General features: G+C 34.9%; 3 protein-coding genes across 5 annotated transcripts; all 3 read right to left on the reverse strand.

Moving 5' to 3' along the window:
* Positions 1-3687: 3687 nt before the first annotated feature.
* On the reverse strand, positions 3688-9618 carry LOC111008361 (Xanthine/uracil permease family protein). Of its 3 annotated transcripts, XM_022281027.2 has the most exons (11): positions 9452-9617; positions 8296-9120; positions 7753-7850; positions 7340-7510; positions 6712-6812; positions 6397-6532; positions 6131-6181; positions 5428-5715; positions 4761-4995; positions 4275-4555; positions 3688-4179 (listed from the first exon to the last, which is right to left on the reverse strand). In XM_022281027.2, exons 2-11 carry the CDS (start codon positions 9017-9019, stop codon positions 3958-3960), a joined length of 2307 nt encoding a protein of 768 aa, XP_022136719.1. In that variant the 5' UTR covers positions 9020-9120; positions 9452-9617; the 3' UTR covers positions 3688-3957. The 3 variants fall into 3 exon arrangements, with proteins under 3 accessions (XP_022136719.1, XP_022136717.1, XP_087975138.1); XM_022281025.2 differs by having other exon boundaries at positions 8296-9617; XM_088119012.1 differs by lacking the exon at positions 6131-6181 and having other exon boundaries at positions 8296-9618.
* A 3303-nt stretch (positions 9619-12921) lies between these two features.
* Positions 12922-14808, reverse strand: LOC111008360 (UDP-glycosyltransferase 91A1-like). The gene is made up of 2 exons (XM_022281023.2): positions 14315-14808; positions 12922-14037 (listed from the first exon to the last, which is right to left on the reverse strand). The coding sequence occupies exons 1-2, from the start codon at positions 14722-14724 to the stop codon at positions 13023-13025; spliced, it is 1425 nt and encodes a 474-aa protein (XP_022136715.1). The 5' UTR covers positions 14725-14808; the 3' UTR covers positions 12922-13022.
* Positions 14809-14873: 65 nt separating this feature from the next.
* On the reverse strand, positions 14874-19094 carry LOC111008359 (receptor-like cytosolic serine/threonine-protein kinase RBK1). Its single transcript, XM_022281022.2, has 9 exons — positions 18796-19094; positions 18421-18471; positions 17760-18266; positions 16479-16736; positions 16091-16242; positions 15935-16014; positions 15713-15848; positions 15452-15601; positions 14874-15363 (listed from the first exon to the last, which is right to left on the reverse strand). Exons 1-9 carry the CDS (start codon positions 18806-18808, stop codon positions 15199-15201), a joined length of 1512 nt encoding a protein of 503 aa, XP_022136714.1. The 5' UTR covers positions 18809-19094; the 3' UTR covers positions 14874-15198.
* Positions 19095-19897: the final 803 nt, after the last annotated feature.

The raw sequence follows: 19897 nt of genomic DNA on the forward strand, positions 1-19897 counted from the left end.
TTAAATGAACCAAAATTAAAAATAGACATCAAAATATTATTATAATCAATATAAAAGTCCTTTCATGTACTCGTGGTGTATATCTCCAAATCCACATTTGCTCTTTTAATAAATTCAAAAGTATTTATTTTAGTACTCTAATTAAAATCATATAAACAACAACCTTAATTTTAAAGTAATCCTTATCATCATGCTCAATCACCTTTAGCCCTTAGGTGTTAAATGATCAAAAATAGAAAAAAAAAAAGAAAAAAAAAATAGATTAATGTAGAGAATATGAAAGAATCCAAGTTGTGCATGTGAACTTTGGTAATAACACGTGGTGTAAGCAGACAAAAGGAATGTGAAAACCCCCCTTTGTAAGTAATCTTTATTATAAAAATAAAATAATTGCATTAAGATATCAATATATTTTTTTATTTTTATCTTTTCTTCTAAACTATAAAGTATAAACTAAATAACTCATCCACGTCTCTCTCATAAAAATCAAAATCAATTCGCCACACCAAACCAAATTCCTCAATCTTCATATCCTACATCCTACATATCCTGCCACGTGGACTACACGTGGTCATATACTTTCAAAGTAACATGCACCCATCATCCACCCTCTCCTCTCTCTAAAATCATTAATGTGCTGACGTGTACCTATATTTGATCCCCCAAAAACTATATTCTATATTTAGTAAATAATTGGCTAAAATAATGTTGGACATAAAGTATAGCATTTGTACTATACAATAAAGTGCTAATTGCATGTACATTATATTTAATCATGCATAAACCTCGTCATTTTCTTTTTCCAAACCAAACAAATGGGGACATCATCGTCTTTTTTCTTCTTCTTATAGAAATGGATCCTAATCTTTTGATTTTGAGTGATGATTGGAAAGATAAGAATATAGTTAAACACTGAAAGCACAATCTCCCGTTCTTTCCACACTTGTTGAACAAATATTATTGATTTTTAGTTATAATATAAATGGGAGAACTTTTTTTAGAGGAAATTTGTTTTAGTATTTAACTAGACCAAATTATATCTCTCTAGGAAAAAAAAAACTTTGAATTACACCTTAATTTTTTAAATTTTAAAGTGGTAATAAAAATATTGTCCTAGTTTTAGAATGGTGTTAAGATGTTATATTGGGACTAGATTAGAGTTTTATTTATTGATTGGAATATTAGATAAAATTTTAACTTAGCTCCGAAAAAATTATTTGCTCAAAATTTCAATGGATTAAATTAAAAACTTCAACATTATAATTGACTACACAAATTTTATCTAATCAATAAAGTTTTTTCTTTACCTCATCTGTCAAACCTATAAAAGAGAATGTTAGAGGGAAAGAAACATGGCTAGGAATGTCCAACTTTTTTTTATCACTTACATTATAATTTTTTCTCCAAACATTTTATTTTTATTCATTCGTGATTTCTAACTTTGAAAAATTAGATACTTTAAAAACATAGGTTATGTTTATATATTTTTATTCTTGAGAATCACACAAAATATTGATACTGATATTTATTTATACTTATTTAAAAAATTATTAACATGCACATATTCGGACTAAAGTTAGAATCTATTTCTTCAATTTTCTTTCTGTTTTTTCAATTATTCATTGATTATCAAGCCAATTTATGGTGATTGGTTTCAACGTTAAATATATCTCATTTAAAACTAAACCAACTCCCTCCAATTCAAAAATTTTCAAATTGGCCTTTAAATTCTAACAAAGCTGCAATGTTTGTACATTTGACATTTGCTAGACATCAATTCATAAGAAAACAATAATTTTTAAACACAATATTATATTGTGGGTCTTTTTTTTAATGAGAGAACAATTTTGAGTCCTTTAAAACATGAATAATTAAATAGAAAATTATTAGAAAAAAGATAATAAAAACAAAATTTGTAATTCGTAAGTGTTTTTTTAACAATTAAATATAGTAGAATTATACCGTTGTTCCGTGAAATTAATCAAAGATGTGTGCTAACTGATCCGACCATTTATTAAAATTTTTGTTTTTTTGATTCGTTGTAGTTAGAAGTGATTGTTGTTATGTTAGAGTTAGGGGATTAGGGCAGAGGGTGGGTGGGGTAATTAGTAATTAGGGTCATATGGACGCGTGCGACAAGAAGGAGCAATAATAAATTTGGAATTAATAATAAAATTAGCAACTTTTGACCTTTGACTGGAGGCACGTGCGTTGCATCTTTTAAATTTCAAATTTATCTCGAAGGATTCGGTGACGCACGTGCACTCCTTCCCACTTCCGCCTCCCCTCTGACACACTTCATTTTAATATCTGTCTTAAAATCTTCAAAACTTTGCCTTTCCCTTCTCTCTCTCTCTGCCATTTTTTTTTTCTTTTTTTCTTTTCAATAATATTATAACATAACTAATTGTTTGTATTTATTTATTTATATAACCAAATGCATTGACGTGGTACCAAGGGCTTTATAATATTGTTTCTCACTTCGTATTTATCTAACTTTTTTTAAAATTTTTTCTTTTATTTTTAACTGCTATTTTAAAGCCTCGAATCATTTTGTTTTATTCTTCAAAATGTGTATTTTAATATCTGTATTGTATTTTGAAATGTAACAATAAATTTATATTAAAGACTTTTTAGTTGGGTATAAAATTTGTGTTCAAATTTAAAAAATAGAAACTAAATTCGTTATTTTTTAAATTACAAAGATTAAAATGAAGGGAAAAAACTAGTCTTTGAACTTTTTTATTTTAATAATTCAGGTTGAAAAACTTAAGTCGTAAATTTGAAGAATTGTTTGAAAATTCTTTTTTTTAGTAGAAAATACGAAGGATAAAGTTTGAACACACAACTTTTTGAACGAAAATACATGCTTCAACTAGTTGAGTTAGATTAATATTGACTTTAAAATAATAGAATATATCTTAAATATTAAAAATTATTGTTTCTATTCATTTGCTCCTATATTAAGTCACTATTATAATATATTCCGAACAAATGCGAACTTGACAGCCGAAACTGAAGACAAAATATTTTGTCTCTTTCATTTTAGTTAAACTAATCTAGAGAAAAGACTATATAATAAAATGTTAAGTTTAATAAATATATTTCATTATTTTTTATATTCATATATTAGACATAGTACTTGGTCATAACTCATAATAAACAAGGCTCAAGCTTGATCTATGTTTGGGCTTTAGGCCCATACCAATTTAGAAATGGGCCTAAGAAATCAATAATATGAAGATATTGAGAATGAAACTGTTTGTCCTCTGGTCTTAGTGGGTCATATTAAACATGATATTTTACCAATGTCAATTTTTTCTAAATATTTACTAATCTAGGTTTTTTAGATTTAAATAAGATTTTTTTTGTTTATTTTCAAATTACCCTTAATAACTGTCATTATATTATATTCAGTATTATATTTTAAAATATATTATTTACTAGTGAGAATTGATTGCATTTAATGCAAATATTTACATTAATGATTAAATAATAATATTTTAATAAATAATTAAACAATCAATGCACTTATGTTTTTTGAATTTTGTTTCAGATATGGAGTCAAGTAGTTACTAAAACAGATTCTTTTTCGAAATTTAATTATTTAATCTTTTACTATAAATATTGAATAATTACTGGTAGAAATAGTGAGCCTCTATTAGAATTATATAGAAAATACCAAAATTTTAAAAGAGTTCATGGTATTTCAATCCACATCTTATAAAAATCAACATCTTATAAATTTGAAACCTCGACATTTAATACCTTAATGAGTAATATAATTAATGAAAAGAATGTTTTACCTAATTAAACAACGAACATGGATACACTACACCAAACCAAATTTCTAAATCTTGAAGACCTATAAGAAAAAACTATGTTTGTATACTATATCTATCATCACCACGACGTGTTAAGATTTAAACTAGAAACGCGACCCAAGATATGCCATTTTCATATACATAAACACTTGCACCTGCAAAACAACCGCGAAAACTTTCCCGGGAGAGAGTAGGTTGCGAGCAAAGCGGGATCATTCTTAATGTCTTCGGCATGCGACCATATATACATTCCGCGCTCCTGCCGACTACCTGGAACCGTGTTTTCGAGTACGATCGCTATGAAGAATGTCACAACCATGTTCAAGGACATGAGGGCATTGAATACAAAGTCAAACTGCAAGATATATATATCAATATCACAGAGCTGGATCAGTGGAAAAGAAGCAAAAGAACATAGGAACAGAAAAGGAAGTTATTATCTTGACTCACTTGTTTGTTTCCACTATGGGTTGGTCCATTAGATGCTGCAGCATAGGGAACAAAGTAACTAGGCAAAATAAAGCTAGTTTCTGCTTGGAACTGCTGAAAATAGGCAGGGATTGATAAGCCAAAGAACAACGAGACACCAACTATTGTCATGTTCCTGATGCTCGCTGTTTGACCATACTGCAAAGTCGAGAGACCTAACGCGACAATTAGAGCCCATATGAAACAGAGAACGGAAGCAGCCAATGCCAGCGGTATGGAGGCAAGAACAGCACCAACTTTACCTATTAAAAACAAAGAAATTGTTGATGTCCTCTACAAAAACATTTTCTTTTAAAACCATACTCCAAAAGATCCATTATCCATAAACAAATTCTGTATCGTTGGCTGGTCTCTTAACCCCAAATCAGTAAGCATTCATGATAACTGGTAAAAGCTCAAGAACATCTATGATTTTCCTGTGATATGATCATATGATGGACAGTTTACCTAAGAATGAGATAAATATCAAGAAAACTGCTCCGACTTCCAACGCCCTTCGATTTGCCACTTTCGTTACATGAATAGTATGCACATTTTCTGTCAATGTTGTTGACCCAGCACCTGTACCCCAGAGTCCAGCCAAGATGCTGCAGAAACCTTCCAAAGCAATTCCTCTGCTAACAATTCCTGGAGTTGGTGGCTTTGTAGCAACACGCAAAGCCACAGTGTGATAAGTACCGACCTGTACCATGAGTATCCTTTTGGGTCAGATGACTACAACTAACCATTTAATCTTTTATATAGATTCTCTTCTCACATGTGAAATGGGATATAAATTTGATTCATGAAGCTCAACACATGAACTATTAATATTAATCGGAATGAAAATAAGTTAAACTAAGCTTAGCTGGTGTTTATATATATATTCTTAACCGTCACTAGGGATAGATTTCAAGACTTGGGAATCAAAGGCAAGACAACCTCCTTCCTTCAATGGTTGGAGCAACGTGGGCTCAAACTATAATGGCCAACTACCTAAGATTTAATTCCTATGAGTTACCTTAACAACTAAATGTAGTAGGGTAAGGCGGTTGTCTTGTAAGAATATTTGAGGTGCGCACAAGCTGGTACTGATACTCACGAATATTAAAGAAATATGAGTTGAAGTACTTACAGAGTCCACTGATGCAACCAGAGAAACCATGATCGTGATAATGCAAGTTCTGATGTGAAAGATTGGTACTCCCCACTGCAAAGGGTAAGGAATTCGAACCCATGAAGCAGTCCTCCATGCACTAGAAACATCGGTTCGGCAATGTTTCATGGTATATGCATGCCTTCTACATGCATCTACTACGATATTTGAACTTGGTACATCTGGGCTGCAGCCTGCGAAATTATATGCTCCACCAGCAGTCAAAAAGAAAGCGTATGCCCATATAATCATGACACTAAGAGGAACCTACAATCACAAAAGAAGAATTTAAGATCAATGGAATGGAAAAACATGACTTCCATCCACCCCTTAAAAAAATCGTGAAGAATCAATCTGACCTTAAAACAAAAACTCATGGTAAAATTTGAACAAGAATCGTTTCAATGTGGCGATCATGAATTTGTCAACCAAATTGATTGAGGGAATAAGAAAGTGAAACTACTCGCTCTTGATTCAAGTGAATCGTATAGAGGTCTTTTTACCTCCTTCGAGCTTTCCTTGAGAACGTTTCATAAACTTCTCTAAATAATGGATTATTCTTATGGGAAAAAAAATCAAGGTGGACTAAACCCAACAACATCTATACCAGTAAATTTCAGGGCAGGAGGAGGAACTTGTAACAGCCAAGTCACCATTCCTCAAAAGGGAAATATATACATACCGCATAAATTCTAAATACGCGATGACCAAATATGGATACTCCTCGTAGGTACTGAAAATGCACACACAGGCAATTAGTTTTTTGAACAATTTCAGACATTTTAACATGTTTGTCACAAGAAATACGTAAACTGTTTCAAAGAGCAGAAACCTTAAACAGTTACTTCATATAATTTTGTAACAAAGTGCTCAGATATGAACTTCTATTAGCAACAGAGTACCAAAATGCTTGATAATCAATTGCATAATTTTTAACAAGTTTCTTACCAGGGTGAATATAAGAAGCAAGACTATCAGTGGGATGCTGATCTCCACACAACTACCAGCTTGTGGAAAGCCATAGCTGAAAAATGCTAAACCTACGGCAGCGACCGTCGGTGCAACCACAACTGGATTTATCAACCTACAGATAGTTAGAATGACCATCGAATTAAATGCTTTTCTCATTTATGGAAGATCATTGAATAGCATCTGCAGATACCAGGAGCTTAGAACCCTGGCTTCTTAGAAAAAACAATCTTCGAACTTCATAATACAAGGAAAGTGATGCCCTAACAATTATATCGAAACGATTTGTATTACCTAAGGAAAAGGGACATTAAACCACTGAAACCCAAAATGCTTTGAAATATTGAACTAACAATTATTGCTCCCTGCAATTCTCTCATTATATGCCTGAATTTCTGCAGGAAACGAGAACCAAATATTTAACTATAAATATTAGATAGACTTTTCAATAGGATTATTAGGCACATATTGTAAGGGAGAAAAAGTAGAAAACTATGATTCACGATGAAGCTTATATATATCAGGTATAAGAAATATTTAAAGTTGATTTTTTTTTTAAGAGACCAACTTTTTAAAGAAAAATGAAAGAGAGAGAAACAAAGGTGGCCTCAAGAAAACCTATGGCCAAATCAACTTAGGACTAAACAAAATTTTTAAAGAACCCTAACTGTAAGTAGGGGAAGAAACAGGAAAATTCTAAAAGGAATAGGTACATAGGCCCCAAAGAGAAGCATTATCGAGGACCAAATTCCACACCTCTATCCAATAAGCCTCCACTCCCATAACACCTTTCAATCCAAGGTTCTATTTTTTAATGGAAGCAGTTATCAAGTTTTTATAACAAAAGTCAGAATATACAATATGTAACATGTTTCTGACAGAGCTTTCACCAGCCAGGACCAACTCAGTTCTCAGCACTTACATGTTCGGTAAGATTGCGATACTCCTGAGCATTCATGACAACTAGTACTGGAGCCAAGTACACAAATGAGCTTCCTTGAACTAGTGGTAATCGGGTGCCAAAGTAGGAGTGAAGAATTGTTGTAATGCCCGAAACCAGTAGCAAAGTTGAAATAACTGTTGCTGTATCTTTCTGTCATAATTGAAACAACAAATGATTGAGCAAGCACATTCTGAGTTCATTAGAAGTTGGAAAAGACTTTACTGCACACCAGTGAGCAACCAAGCTTGCTCAATGTGGCTAAAATTACAGTCATATGAGCTGAGTTTATAATTCTTTAGACGTGTATCTTGAAAAGAAGCCTTGGTTGCACACCTGTCTTTTTCCTAAGATTTTCAGTTGAAATCAAAAGAAGACATAAAAAATATGCTTACATCTGTTCCACCCATAGCTGGTACAATGATCAGGGGTATGAAGACAACTGACCCGACCAAAGACAAATAATGCTGAAGACCATAATATATTAATGGAACTGCAAAAAGAGTAAAAAAAAAACGTAAGAAAAAGCTACAAATATATGATGACACAAACTATAACTGGGAATAAACGTTCAGTTCCATTTTGAATGAGTTTTAAGCATACTAATTACTTCACATTTAGAAGTCTCTGGGAAGCACATATCCTAGTGATTCTTGTAACTTGAGAAATGACAACAAACGATTTTTTTTTTTCCTCACTTCTAATTTTCAAAATGCAAAATGAGGCCTAGTGGATTGATAGTTCTCTTTGCACTGCACAAACAGCAATACAATCAAAATGATATTAGATCTACTTGTATTTTGCTCCAATTAATTATAGTTGTCTCATACCATGCCAACGAATTTATTATGATGAACTAATTACGGTGAAAATCAACATACTAATTTCAGAAAGAAAACAACAAACGAAAATTTAGAAAGAGATTCAAGAATCCTAACCGAAACCCGGATTTTCTGTCGGCCCAAGTTTCATTCCAGAAGGTCTTTGCCACCCACTTTCAGCAGCTTCTACTTCACCTGCATTCACATCGATATCCTCATCTCTTCCATCTTTATCATCTTCCTTTTTAGGCTCACCTGCAGGAGTAACCACAGGGAACTCATGGCCGTTCCCATTAACAGTTCCATCACTGTTCCTACTCACAGCTCCAGCCACTCTCTCACTTCCTTTACCATTCGTCACTACTCTTCTTTCATCCTCTTTAGCTTCTCCCATCATAGGTTCAATTCCAACCCGTCTCCTCTCTTCCCCTCTCACTCCTCCATCCCTAAACCTTAAAACCCCTTCATTCTCGGTCCTCATTTCCCCTTTTGCAGGCCCTGTAACTGGCTCCACTTCAATCTCTCTGTTCGGCCTAGTGCGGCCAAGAATCGGGTCGATCTCAATTTTGGGGGATGACCCACCGCCTCTTCGTTCGAGACCCTTCTCCAAATCAAATCTAGCACTCTCATTCTTCTCCCCAACACCACTGGTTGTCTCCCCAGAGAACGTAGAGACAAAACCAGTCCTCTTGGCCCAAGATCTCAGCTCCCTCGGATTGTGGTCGGTTCTGGGCACGAAAGGGTCGACCGTGGGGGCATTGGGGAGCATCGAATCAAATTTCGCGCTACGCCTTCCAGTCTCCTCCTTCCCCAGAGACTTTGCCCTCGACCCAGTTTCCATCTAAGTTATTGGTAAAATGGGTGCCCCTTTTTTCTTCAAGAATCTAATCACAAAACTCCCAGAGAAGATCCCAATCACCCCTAACCCCTCATTAGCACAAACTGCAAAATGATGAACAGTTTCGAAAGAGGAGTAAAATCAAAGCAAAATAGGACTAATGTGGGGATGGAAAAAAGGTTTCAGAAGGTGCTTGACATTATTGTGATGTGAATTCTAGCAACGCCAACTGTTTGAAGAGCAGGGAGAGTGAGTGTACAGAGAAAGGGGAGTGAGCTCCAAACCTTAGCTTGGAGGCATCTTTAGACTTTACCGCCCGAAAGTTGCTATCAGTGGATTAGATTAAATTGGTCTTTTCGACAACGATAAATTAAATTACTTGAACTTGAACCTCATTTTTGGGTGTGAAAACTGAAAAGTGGGAAGAATAAGAACCTGTTTTCCATTTTCTCTCCGTTTTTCTTCTTCTTCTTCTTCTTCCGCTTGGAGCTTCATCATACGATAACTTTTTTTCAAAACTGAGATTAAAGTTGAATAATGAATGATTGTGATGCTACTTTTGATGGGTGGAGTGGAGGAGTCTTGTAATTCAAGTTTCTCCATTTCTCCTTCCCATCTTCGAACTCGCTTGGTGTTGGTGGGACTTGGTTTTACTTTTGCCTTTTTGAGTATTATTTGCTTTGATGAAAATCGAAATCTTAAATTTATTTTTTTAAAATAAGAAAGAAAACAATTGGAAGAAATTCTCTTTTTTAGTCGAGAAATTCCTTTTCTTTCTTTTTTTTTTTTTTTTTTTTTAAGTAGAATAGAACTATTCCTATGCATGATTTTGGCCTTAGGGCCATTTGTTTACAGATTTTTTTTATGCTCGATGTCTAAAATTCAAATAATACTTTTATCATATTATGGCTATTTATTTTTAGAGCACAATAAACGATCTATTTAAAATTTTAGGTATGTTATTTTACAATACAACTTCACTTTTTTTAAGCAACAATACAACTCACTTGATTGGTCATTGATTTTTTTCCTTCTATTCCAACTTTGATATGCATCTCTTTCATCATAAAAATCTCACAACCTTTTATTATTTCGAAAATAAAAAATTAAGTGGAAAAATATATTTTGTCCGTGTAATTTAATTTTTAATTCCCAAACTTTTAAAAGTGACGATTCAGTCGATGTATTTCAAGAATGACTAAAATTTAGTCCGTACCATTAAAAATGAGTTTAAGATTTAATATAAACTTGACGTGGCTACCAAGATGGAAACATGTGTACAAATTAAAAGGTTATGTATGCATAATTATGGATATCGACTCAAACTTGGATCGATTTAAGTCTTAAAAAAACAGCAAATAATCAATATAGGAGAGAAGCAGAGAAACTCAGGGCTCGTTTGATAACGTTTCTGTTTCTTGTTCCCGTTTCTTCATTTTTAATGAATAAAAATGAATTGCATGACTCCAACACATCAATTAATTCAAGTATGATAAAACAATCTTTTTAATAATGTTTTGAGACAAAGTAGAAATTGGAACAAAAAAGAAGAAACTTGTTTTGATTGTTTCCAAAATTTTTATACAATCGTGAGAATGATCCCAAATAAAGAGAAACAAGAAACAAAGTTAGTTGCAAAATGCTTAGATTTCTTAAGCAAATTGGAAACGATAAACAATAAATAGGAACGTTACCAAACGAGCACTCAATGACCCAAAATCTCTCTTTCATGTATTTTACTCTTGTTCATGTAAAAAAATTAAATGGTGACTTTAGCACCTAAGTACTCTTTTAATTGAATAACATGTAAGATACAGATTTAAACTTACGACATTTTAGTTGTTTGAACTATGCTTATGTTGGCAGTGAGCATAGTCATTAAAGATGAAAAATGTTATAAACTTAAGATTTCCGTAAAATGAAATTGTGAACTGACTGACAGATATTCGTATGATGTCGGACAATTTCTCAATGATCACCTTTTACCATGTTTTTCGGGAGTCGAACTCATCAGCCCATTGTCTGGCTAAGGAGAGTCTCAGGTTGGAGAGATCCCGTGTGTGGCTTTCAATTTTTCCTGTTTTTTTGTGTCGGTGTGTTGAAACCGACTTTCACAACTTTGTAGCCTTAATGACAAACTGATTTTGTTAATACATCTTTCCTTTCTTAAAAAAAAAAAAGATTCCCGCCAAATTTCCATTTTTCGAAGACCTGTTCTTGACTTCGATCTTGGGAAGTTGGGAGAACCCAAAACAAACGTGGAAACCAAATTTTTGTTGAGAAGCAATTGCAAAACTAGGTTGGTTGGGTACTCTATTTTCATCTTCTTGAAAATGGGTCAACAGTCAACAACAACAACAAAAATGGCATACCCAACTCTTCATTTTTCTTCACTGTTACATAATTAATGGAGGGAATGTAAGTTGTTGTTTTGTTTTCAACTTCTCAGTTTGATATCAAAATAAATTATGTTCAAATTAGACAATCCTCTGTTAGGGGAAACTCACATCATTTCTCTCCTCTTCCTCTCTTGCTCGTTTGCTGCTTTTTTACAAGAGGAAAAATCTTTTGGCTTTTATTGGGATTATGTTATAGTTTGTAATCAGCTTGTAAATCCATGAAAAGGAACAACTTCTAACAAACCATTTTTGGTCCCAAAAAAGGAAGGTGATTTAGAATTAGAATTTTTGTTTGCATGTTTTTTTTCCCGACATTTTCATGTGTTCATAGGTTCAACTTTAACGTGAGATAAATAATCATTTTCTTAATATTGCATACAAAATGAACAAAATAGCATAATATTAATGATTAATAATTTTTAACTTATTTAAAAATGGTCTCATGCATATTCCTTAATTTAAATATTTTTACGATTTTTTTATTTTTATAACCTTCTTAAGAATATCGATATTTTATTGATATTTTTATGAAATTGAGATATCGACATTGATTTTTTTTTTGTTGGTTGAAATGATTTTCTCCATTTTTGTTTGGGCAGGAAATGAGATGGTTGGATTGACACATTGAAATATGAGTATGTTATGTAAGTTGTCTTTTTTCATCACCTTTTTGAGTTTTGACATTTTTAATTTCCTATCAATTATCCGTCCTTGAAGCATCCCTTTTCTTTACAGAAGTTATGAATGGTTTTTTAATTACAAAATATGATTAAATAACGATGCCACACAACCACATATATTATTCAACTCCATTTAAATTGTTAACGAAATTTCAAAATAAAAACAAAATTTGACTTAAATTTTAAAGCCATTAAATTATAATTCCTTTGGTAACATTTCCCATTATTATTTCTTATTTTTAATTTAAGTAACTGTTTTCGTTTTTTGAGAAGCTAACTGTTTTCATTTCCAATTTTTTATTATTATCGTTGACTTACCAAATGCACAATAAATAGTTAACAAACATATTTTTGTTTAAAAAAAGGTAAAAAGAAAAATAACAACTAGTAGCACAACAAGAAAAAAAAGTAAAAAATAAAGAAGGTTATCAAAAGGAAAAAGTCTTGAGGCTCATTTGTCGACATTTCTGTTTTTTTGTTTATGTTTCTTCATTTTTTTAAAAGAAATGATGAATTGCATGACTTCAACATCCATGAATTCAAAAATGATAAAATAAATTTTTATTTATGTTTTGGAACAAATAGAAAATGGAAACTCGAAAGAAAAAGTTTTGGTTGTTTCTAAATTTTATATACAGTTTTGAGAATATTTAAAAAAAAAAAAAAGAAGAAACAAGAAACGATAATTTCAAGATACTTACATCTATTAACCAAATTAGAAACCAACAAGAAACCTTACAACCTTATAAGATGGGCCTAGATTTAGTTTCACTTGTCTTAATTAGTTTAGCCACTTAAAATAGAGAATTTAAATTCAAATACCATGTACTAAAAAAACGTTTTATTTATCCATGTAAAAATACTTGTTGAACCTTGTTCACCTCGTGATTAAATGTTTGACGAAGTACACGTCAGCTAGTATTTTCCTTATCCATGGCAAGAATGCTTATTATTCTTAAGATATTCCAGAAATTCAACCACATACTTTTGTTGTATCTCTGTATCGACGAACAACGCCCTCGCTTCCATAATCTTCTCTCTGTAAATCTTGCCCTGTTCCTCCACCATCACCATCCTCAACGATTCCGCCACCGAATTTCTCCCAAACCAGCCGTCCTGTTCCGCCCTCGGAATCGGGAGCCCCATCTTCTTCTCCGCCACGACCTTGGTGTTAATCCCCTGATCTCCATAAAACCCAACCAAAATCAGAGGTTTCCCATTCTTAATTCCCTCCACCACCGAGCTCCATCCACCATGGGACAAAAATCCCCCCACCGATTCGTGCCCCAAGATCTTCACCTGGGGAACCCAATTCCTGAAAACCAGCCCTCTCCCTCCAATTCGGTCTTCAAATCCTTCCGGCAACTGAACCGCCTCGCCGTCGGCCGCTCCCCGGCGGGTCTTCAGAGCCCAGAAGAACGGCAGTTCCGATTGCTCTAACCCCAGCGCTATCTCCGTCAGCTCCGACTTCGTCGGCTTGGCCTCCGTCCCGAACGCGACGTAGACGACGGATCCTCTGTTTTGATTGTCCAGCCAGTTTTTTATGAATTCCCATGTCTCTGTTTCTTCCCCTTGGTCGTGTTCCGTTGTCGGGAAATGGCCGGCCGGGAAAACGGGCTTTTGGTAGATCTCGTTGAGGACTTGGAACCATTCGGATTCGAATTCGCGAGAGCCTCTCACTGCGATTACGTCGGAGTCTTGTATCACGTCGGCGAAGCGGTGGACGTCGGAGACGCCGTTGTCGGAGCCGGAGGCGTTCTCCGACGACTTGTCGAGTATTTTCTTGATGTCGTAGTAGGAAAACGACACCGTTGTGGGGAAGGGGATCCAGGTGGGTGTGACGGTGAAATCATGGGGAGTTTTGCGGATCCCTTCGCCACCCTTCATGCCTGAAACTGGGCCCATGAAACTGTGAAACGCCGGGTTTAGAGTGCTGAAGTAGCTGTCGAAGAACATGCATAGAGAATTAAAATGTTTGAATTGAATGAACGTTTTTTTGAGGAAAAACTAAATTCAAACGTTTAACAATTAATTGTCCAAAAGTAAAACGTTTTTCAACACTACAAGATCTTATGACTTAGCACCACATCGTGTTAAAATTGTTTGAAGGTAGTGGTTCATCTACAACACGGAATTGTTTTTGGGAAAATTGACATAAAATTCACATTCAGAGATGATTAATACATATATTTGTGTTAAAAGAAATAAAAAATGATTACCCAATCTTAATGCGGAGTTGGCGGGCGATGGGAGAGAGCCAGTAGGAAGCGAAATCATGGAGGATCCAGTCGGGAGAGGAAGATCGGAGAAACTCAGCCATGGGATGCCGGAGCTCATCATACGACACTTTGAGGAACTTAACCAGGTGAGAAGGGAGATCGGCGGTGGCCTCGGCGCCGTCGGGGAGGCCGGCGACGGGAGGGAGGGGCAGGTTGACGAAGGTGATGAAGGGAACCAAATCGGAGGGCACTCTGGGGATGAGGCGGCGGATGTTTTGAGGGGTGGAGACGAAGAACACGTGGTGGCGCTGTCCGCCGATCAGCTTCGCGAATTCCAGGTACGGGATGAGGTGCCCCAAAGCCAGCCATGGAAACATCGCTATGCGCAGGGTTTCACTTTCGCCGGCCATTGATTTCTGGCTCTTCTTCTGGTTTTTTCAGAGGTACCACAAAAATTAAGTAAAACGCTGCTTTGCTTTCCTTTCTTAAATGTTGTTTTCTTTTGTCGTTTGTCTTTCCTTTTAGTGCTTAATTATTTTATGGCAACTGGATGTGTTAATTGCTTTCTAACTTTGCTTCTTATTTTATGTCAAATGGATGTAAACATACAATGCAAATATACAAATCTGTTTTTCTTTTGCCTCTGAAAATGCACATTTATATATATATTTAGGCCCTTCTATCATCTCTATATATACTTCTTGACAAAAAAGAAGAGCCTCGAGACATGATACAGCCATTGAATAGAAAAGAGACGCTGACTGGTGTGAACGTCAATCTCAGCCTTTGACACAATTGCAGAGGCATCAATTTAAATATAACTTATAGCACAAACAAGCAAGAAAGTTCTGAGGGCAGCAGAGCAACACAAACATAAAAAGGCCTCACTCCAAAACGAGCTCCCTGTGGCGACTAAGGTCGTCGAGGTAGTTCGAACACGTGTAATCTTCGAGGTCGCAGGCTTCCAAAAGGAGCGACCTATCCACGTCCATAGACTTGTGTTTTATTTGATCTAACGGTCCATCTTCACCCTTCAGCAGCTGTACTACCTACACTCCCCACAACGTCACTCAAGTCAACTATGAAGGCAGAACAGAAAGTGAGCAAAAATGGAGAAATACAAGACAGTTCCCTTACTCGGTTCATATGCGGGCGCAATGATGATGAATGGTTAATGCACATTGAAGCTGCTAACATGGTTCGTCTCATTTCAGTTTGATCATAATCATCTCCTAACTTTGGATCTGTTAATTCCTTGAAGCTGTTGCTATCAAGTAATGGCTTTGCCTACTCAAAGAAAACCCCTTTATAAGCTTACAACAAAATTGCAATTACTAAAGCCTTAGGAGTCCTATTTGTATGGATGTTAAATAAAGCTGTGGAGTTGCAAATCATTACCCAAATCACAAGACTTTGTCTACTTGAATCAACTGCACGGCGGCCAGTTATGAGCTCAAGCAACAAGACTCCATAAGCGAATACATCAGTCTTCTCGTCAATGATTCCATGCATAAAGTACTCGGGAGCCAAATATCTGTGGCCATCAAAAGTTGCATAAGGGACTCATAGTTCTGAATGTAATAGTTATAATCGAATATCAAATCATGTAGTATAACTCACCCGAATGTACCCTCGATGGGGAAGACAACATGGTGAGCCCAATTTTGGGGCAGCCACTTTGCTAATCCAAAATCAGAGATCTGCAAAAACAGGGAAAACCATTCATTATTATGGAAAGAATGTCTGAAACTCGTTGCTTGCGGATAAAATCATTACCAGCGGATCGCAGTTTTCAGCCAGCAAAATGTTAGAGGCTTTGATATCTCTGTGAATGATGCGCCTTGGACATTCACGATGGAGATAGTTTAATCCTTCTGCTACACCAACAGCCACCTTGAATCTAATCTTCCATTCCAGAGATTCCGAACCTGATTGGGAAGTATTGCCTTGAATCAACTGGTACACCATCATCATCATAATAACGGTTTGGTTTGATTCGTTTTAAAAACTCTGTTTTCCTTGTCCAATTCAATCCAAGCCATGCTTTTTGAATGTGCGATTATTTAAACTTACTACTGATGTTAAAATGTTATTGCTAGAAGAGGGGAAATTTGTTCATAACATCAATTCCAACAGTTCATGCATGCAGGGGAGAGAGACGAACCGAAAAGGGCAGAGGCAAAGCTGCCACGGGGACAGAATTCAAGGACAAGGTAGAGGCCGCCATCAATTCCAAACCCGAGCAACCGTGCAGCATTCGGGTGGTTTATATGAGCAATAATTCCGAGCTCCGATAAGAAATCGGCAGTTCTTTCCTCGTTTTCCTTCTCCTTTTTCATAAGTCTTTTAACCGCTACAATTTGGCCATTGGTTAAGCAACCTTTGTAAACTTCTGCTTGCCCTCCTTTTCCAAGCAAGTTTTCTGAGAACAGTTCGAAGCATATAATTATAATTAGAACCATAAATACAACATAAATAAATGTCCAATTCAGTGTGAAAAGTGGTTGGGTTTTAGACTTTTAGTTGATTACGAAAGGCTGCAAGTACTGAAGAAAAAAGAAAGCGGAAGTGGCAACTTCTGAACTTTGATATTTATGAATTTGAAATTGACAGTTCAATGAAAAGTCCTGCGACGCCATTGACTTCCAAAGCTACACGATTACGACAGGCTGCTGACTGAATTTTAGTTAAAATACCTAACACTTGTAATAGTTATTTATTTATATCTAACCTACCTTTGTAAATAATTCAAACCTCTAATTATAAACAACCAGTGGAAGACTTTTAGAAAACAAAGTATTTATTTTAATCTACTCTTGATTTCATCGTGAGAATATGATCAAGTAATAATAAGGGTACATATTAATTTTTTGAGAGATATTTTTAAAGTTTATAAAAAAAGTTAACATGCATGAACATAGTTCAACTAATTAATCACCTATTTGTACTCATATGCTGGACTCAATAATTGTGTATAAAATTTCCATCTGTAATTTTTAGCATACTCTTACCCCTGTAATATTATCATATTAACAAAAGAAACGAATTGCAATTATTTAAATTCAAAATCTGATGCAAAATAATATCATATTAAATCATATTTAACTTATTTAGACATATTTGTTCTCCTTTCCTTAGAGATTTGGACCACCCTTTACTGCTAAAGTCAAAAAGCTCGTCTTTCTTCAAACGAGAAAAAGAAAGTCTACGGTAGTCTCACTCAATCGCTGATATGGCATTTCAGAAAAAAATTAGAACCAGCGAACAACAATCTGCCATGACTCGCGGGAAAAAGAAAAAGAAACAGTGGGAAAAATAAAACAGAAACAGTATGATTCAAAGATTAAGAAGCTGATTAAGAAGAAAGGCCAGTATATATTTCAACACTTAATATCTAGATATTTTTTAATTTAGTGTTAAAATTGATTCATAAATGTGTTGGTACCTGGACTGAAATTGTTGGTAGCGGCGGCGAGCTCGGAGAAGCCATAGTTCCTCCAGGAAGGTTTGCAAAATGGAATATCGTCGCAAGTGATTGCGTCATCGGCGCTCCGAATCCGAGCCAATTTCTTCCTGAAATTTTTCCTGGAAATGTCGTAGCTGGCGGTCAGTAAAGGAATTGTCGACAATTTCCAAAGCGGCTTCTTCTTTATGCAACCGATCATCGCCTTCCACGGAATTCCGATCGCTTCCTGGAGAAGAGCCCCTGGCACCACGTGTTTCTCCAATACCGACAGGGCTCCTCCGTCGCCGTCTTCGTCTCCGTCTCCGTCGCCGCCTCCACTGCTGCTCTCGCTCTTGTCTGAGTCCGTCCCCAAAATCTGGATCTCAAACACACCCCTGGGCGATTGTTCGTCGCCTGAATATTCCGCTTCCGCTTCTCCCTTTATCATCATCGTCCCCCGTTCTGCTTCCGTTTCTGCAATTTCCTTTCTCTGTTTTCCAGCCACACCTGAATCACCGATCAAATCGAATCGAATCGAATCAATTATCATCAACTAATTTCTCTCTCGCTATTCGGTTCTGAAAATTGATTTTGGAAGACAGCGTAAATGTGATTCTACAAAATTAAAAAAAAAAAAAACGAAATCACTGTAGTCTATTACCATCTTCGATATCCGTTTCTAGAATTTCCTTTGTTTGATCTTTAATCTCCACTGCATTAACCAGAAAAAATAAAACACAATAGAACACACATCAGTGATGTCAAATCCCTAGCGTTTGGTTGCAGCGAAAAACAGAGATGGAAAACAAAAATCAGGAACGAGACGGGAGAACAAACATTCAAAATAGGTATATATATAGAATCGGTTCCGTATACATTCAAAAAAAAAAAAAAAAAAACCCCAACCGTTTCCGATTGAGCAAGCAAACGAAAATCACCTCTCAACCGACAGCCAGAAAACGCCAATCAACGAATCGAATGAACCAAAAAAAAAAAAAAAACAGAGAAATAAATAAAGCAGAAATCAGATGGTTACCTTGAACAGTCATGGTATTGGATTTGGGCAACAAGAAAAAGAGATCAATCCTGAATCCGAAGAGAAAAAAAGAGGCGAGTCCGAGAATGAGCGTCGAAATCAAAGAAATGGGAAAGGAAGCTCCACTACATCTGGGACCAGAAAGCGGAAGCTCCCATGCAGAAATGAAAAGCAAGAAAACGGTGGCGACGAGGGAGGGAATTGTGAGGGGAAGGGGAAGCGGAAGATTATGTTTAGGAGGTGGTTATTCTTGCAACACCACAGGAAGCCAACAAAAACGATGAATTGCAAATTGGAATAAATCCCCATATTTATACACTTGTACACTTCCTTTTCTTTACCCCTAAAAAACATAAACAAAAAACGTGGATTGGATAATAACCCTCTCAAAAATAAGAAAAAAAAAATGGAGGGCGGTTGATTTTCTCCCGGAGGATGGTTGGTAATCATTAATCAACAACATGTTTCGCCATTTGATTGTCCAGATGAAATGATAATTATATTTATTTGGTACGATCAATTATAATTTTATTTTTCATATTTCTTAAAATAATTATATTTTAGTTCTTTTAACTTCGCTTTAATTTTCTACTTGTTATTTAACAAAATTTTAGATTTATCTACAAACTCGACACTTGCATTTTTTCACTTGGCTTTAAATTTTTATCCACAGATATTGATATTACCTATTACAAATTTATTATTAATTTTTTAACAAGGGATAAAAAAATTTTTTAGGTAAAATTTAAAAATTAAAATATGATGTTTAGGAGTAAGAATCATAATAGAACAATCATTAAAAGAGTTTTAAATAAAATATTTATTGTGTCTTTAATTTTGAATTATGATTCGACTTAGTCTCTATGGTCAACACCACACATAAAAGATTAATAATATGATAAATTTTAATTAAATTGAAGTTACGTGATCGATAAGTTGAACAAACTAATATCAATCCTAAACATAGTTCAGTAAATAAGGATAGTTCAGTAAATAAGGATGCTTATTATTTTGAAATTAGAGGTTAAATTTACTTGTACTAGATAAAAAATTATATTCAAAGAGTGGATTGGATATATTAAATTTATAAGGTAACTTTAAA

This window comes from Momordica charantia (genome assembly GCF_013281855.1).
Source record: "Momordica charantia cultivar OHB3-1 chromosome 10 unlocalized genomic scaffold, Mcharantia_2.0 BLBB01000010.1, whole genome shotgun sequence".
NCBI classification, from domain to species: Eukaryota; Viridiplantae; Streptophyta; class Magnoliopsida; order Cucurbitales; family Cucurbitaceae; genus Momordica; species Momordica charantia.